This window comes from Carlito syrichta, unplaced genomic scaffold, assembly GCF_000164805.1.
Source record: "Carlito syrichta isolate Samal-C Ts95f unplaced genomic scaffold, Tarsius_syrichta-2.0.1 Scaffold304334, whole genome shotgun sequence".
NCBI classification, from domain to species: Eukaryota; Metazoa; Chordata; class Mammalia; order Primates; family Tarsiidae; genus Carlito; species Carlito syrichta.
The window spans coordinates 364716-368966 of record NW_007248430.1 but is presented as its reverse complement, the minus strand read 5'-3'; the positions used below and the strand labels follow the sequence as shown (position 1 = coordinate 368966).

Genomic DNA, 4251 nt, shown 5'->3' with positions numbered 1-4251 from the left:
CGGTCCTGTTTCAATCTTCTGCATGTGGTCAGCCAGTTTTCCCAGCACCATTTACTGAATAGGTACTCCTCTCCCCAGTGGTAGGTGGTGGAGGTTTTGTCGAACATGAGTTGGTTGAGAAATTGAGGTTTTGCTACCTGTACATGTATGTTTATCGCAGCATTGTTCACAATAGCAAGAACCTGGAAGCAACCATGCTGCCCATCAAAAAAGGACTGGATTTTAAAAATTTGGTACATATACACGATGGAATACTCCCCAGCCATAAAAAGGAACAAAATCATGAATTTCGCAGCAACCTGGATGGAACTAGAGTCTATAATACTGAGTGACCTCTCACAGAAACAAAGACCCGAGTATCACATGTTCTCACTCATATAATGGACCTTTAATATCCAATGTAATACTGTAAGAAAATGACTGACAGTAGTGGGAAACTATGGGGGGGAGGGAGATGGGATTAACAGTAGCAAATATCTGTCTGGGGACAGGAAAACACCTCTTATTAACAGGGTGCCTGAATGAAACATATTTGTGTACCTAACCCTTAACTGTACCCCACAACACCATAATAAAAAATATTGATTAAAAAAAAAGAATGAGAAAAAAAAAGAAATAAGGAAAAAATAGGAGGTTTTTTGCTTTGCATATGTCTTCCTATCATGCAATATGTTTATTTATTATTATTATTATTATTTGAGTTGGAGTCTTACTCTTGTCACCCAGGATGGAGTACAGTGGCATGCTCATGGCCACTGCAGCCTCGACCTACAGGGATTAGACAGTCCTTCCACCTCAGCCTTCCAAGTAGCTGGAACGACAAATGCACGTTTTGTGATTTATTGTAGAGACCAAGTCTTACCAAGTTGCCCAGGCTTGTATTGAGCCCCCGGGCTCAGGAAATCCTCTCGCCTCAACCTCCCAAAGTGCTGGGATTACAGGCTGAGCTACTGCTAATATGTTTATTCTGAAACTCAATAACTATATTTCAAGCTAAAAATAATCTTATAAATTTTCTTTTACATTGGAAATATTTAGTTATTTCTGCATTAACTATAATGTATTAGTTAATTGGGTAATTTTTCCATGTTTCCCACTATTACTCTGAGATTTAAGGTTTCCTCATATTTCTCCACAAAAAAAAAAAAAAAAAAAGGGAAAGAGAAAAGTAAGTTACATTATATGGGTCTAGCCTTAACCCTGAGATAATTTTAGATTTTTCTCCATCTGTTGAGCTATTTGAACACATAAATTTCAAAGTGTATTTGGTGGGAAATGTGTTTAAACTTATATAATTTTCTTTTAGAAATTTCTGCTATTATAAAAGTTTGTGACCATTGAATCAAAGGAATTTGTGTTTCAAGTATATTGTTTTTGCACATATCATCAGGCTATTATATGAATGAATTTATTATTTTAACACATGAAGCTAGAAATTCCCTAGACAAACTGGTAAGAGGAAGTAAAATGAGTAAGATGAAAGCCATGAAGGTAGGATTTTGTCTTTTCATTGGCAAACCTGAGTAGATACAATTTAAATCTTATTATCTGCTTTCCTGTTGTGCCTCTTAGTAGGAGAGAAGAGGCGCTTGTTTTACCATTTTGCACTTAGAGCAGGAGGTCAGGTCTTTTAAATAATCTATGGTTTAGATATGGTGTCTGAAATATAGTAAGCATTAAATAAGCATTTGCTGAAATAACTTTAGCAAAGATCTACGAGTTTCCTTTTTAGGTTGTTATTTTAATGCATGTTTCAATATTAATATATAATTTTTTCTTTTAGGTTCTGAACCTCTTTCTGGCCTTATTGTTGAGTTCATTTAGCTCAGACAACCTTGCTGCTACTGATGATGATAATGAAATGAACAATCTCCAGATTGCAGTAGGAAGAATGCAAAAGGGAATTGATTATGTGAAAAATAAGATACGGGAGTGTTTCCAAAAAGCCTTTTTTAGAAAGCCAAAAGTTATAGAAATCCATGAGGGCAACAAAGTAGACAGCTGCATATCCAACAATACTGGAATTGAAATAAGCAAAGAGCTTAATTATCTTAAAGATGGGAATGGAACCACCAGTGGTGTAGGTACTGGAAGCAGTGTTGAAAAATACGTAATTGATGAAAATGATTATATGTCATTCATAAACAACCCCAGCCTCACTGTAACAGTGCCAATTGCTGTTGGAGAGTCTGACTTTGAAAATTTAAATACCGAAGAGTTCAGCAGTGAGTCCGAACTAGAAGAAAGCAAAGAAGTAAGAATGCCTTTAAAGTTTTTGTTGCATTTCCTGTATTAATCATATACAGTGGTTATTTACTATTATATTGTGCTTAAATGCATTATTAAAAAGTAATATTGAAAGTCACATATATATGATAACATTATCAAAGCATGAGATACTCTTTACTGGGAAATCTATTTATAAAACTTACAACTTTTCACAGGAAATTATCATTCTGTTCAATTAATATATTCATTTCCTTGATAGCTTAAAAGTCTGGTTAAAAATGTCGCCCTCCATAAAAGAGATGTTATTTAACACATTCCATGCTAAACTACATTACGCTCTTTAGAAAAATCAATGAATTATATTTTATTGATCATTATGAAAGTGTTATCATCTCCTTACTCTCTATAACCTATTAGGTTTTGCTATAATTTTTTTAACTGCAATTATGTGTAGTTCTTGTTAACCTCTGAAAATTGTATTCACTAAAATAGAGTGTTTTATTTATGAAAGTGTTATACATATTAGAAAAGTGCAAGTAGGACTGATCATATTTTTCCCAAATATGAGCAAATATGTGAATTTTCTATATTCACTTGAAAATACTAAGAACTACTTTAAAAAGCTCTACCTGAGGGTTATAAATTATAGATTAAAAACTTGCTCTTACTGTCATATTACTAGCTGTTGAAAGAAAGAGACAGAGAGGAAGGAAGAAGGAAGGGAGGGAGGGAGGGAGGGAGGAAGGAAGGAAATAAATTGCTCCTAGTACATGATTAGAATTCATGTGTTTTTATGATAGTGGCTTAGTGGCATTAATTCTTCAATTCTGTGTTATGAAGAAAAGGGTTAGAGTTTTTTTATTATTATTTATGTATCGGCCTTTAATATAACAGTAGGAAGTAAATTTAGCAGATGGAATTATAAAAGACATGTTTTAGCCTGAGGGTATAATGTTGACACCATGGGAATCAGACCAATGACATCTGATTTTGTGAGAATATTTTGAAATGTTCTTTTTTAAATAAGTGCATTAACAGAATTTTATCTGAAATTCTTATAATAAGTGGCTGACAATGTCACAACTCATAGTTTCCTGACTTTTTTTCAGTCATTTCAAAATTGTTGATATATAATAGTAAATGGGGGGAAAATTGAAAAAGTAAATTACATACAAAATGAGGTAGTAATATTCTCTCTTTGAATTCTACTGAAAGTCTGCTTACTGAGTTCCATTCCAATTTATGTAGCTTATTCTGGTAAACTAAGAATTCAACTTTATTTTCCATAACCTGATACAGATTTATTTAAGAAGAAACATCAATTGATTAGCAAGCATTTACTGATTAGCAAGCATTTACTGAATTCAGCACTCCACCGGATACTAGGGGTAAGGAAACATTCAAAGAAAGCTCTGCAACATAATTCCCCTCAGGAAAATTTCAGCTTCTTTAAGTAAGCTAACACTAACTCTTGAGGTCATTAAAGACCTATTTTAAAAGGGATTGTAGTACTGCATATAACATTATAGGTGTTGAGGACAGCAAAACTAGTTGCTAAATAGAAGATACAAAATTGAAATACAAGGGGGAACCCCCAAAAAGCAGGATTTATTTACACCGGGCATGGTGGTTCACACCTGTAATTCCAGCACTTTGAGAGGTGGAGGCGAGAGGACTGTCTGAGCCCAAGGGTTTGTGACCAGCCTCGTTCTACAATAAATAAATAAATAAATAGTTGGGTATGGTGGTGGACGCATGTGGTTCCAGCTACCTGGAAGGCTGAGGCAGAAGGATCACCTGAGCCCAGCAGGACTAGCCCAGCAGGTCGAGGCTGCAGTGGCCGTGATTGTGCCACTGCTTTCCAGCCTGGGTGACAGATTGAGACTCTGATTCAAAAAAATAAAAATAAAAAAATTGTGTCTTTATTCTTTTTTTTTTTGAGTTGTAGTCTCACTCTGTCATCCAGACTGGAGTGCAGTGGCCGCTCCCGGTCACCGCAGCCTCCACCTGCTGGGCTCCGGC

General features: G+C 35.1%; 1 protein-coding gene across 1 annotated transcript in view; it reads left to right on the top strand.

The window, feature by feature from the left end:
• The window catches only part of SCN3A (sodium voltage-gated channel alpha subunit 3), a 105535-nt gene that overhangs the window by 58807 nt on the left and 42477 nt on the right, over positions 1-4251 (top strand). The window contains exon 18 of the mRNA XM_021713179.1: positions 1784-2254. Within this exon, the coding sequence (XP_021568854.1) occupies positions 1784-2254 (471 nt within the window). The remainder of the gene's footprint in view (positions 1-1783; positions 2255-4251) is intronic.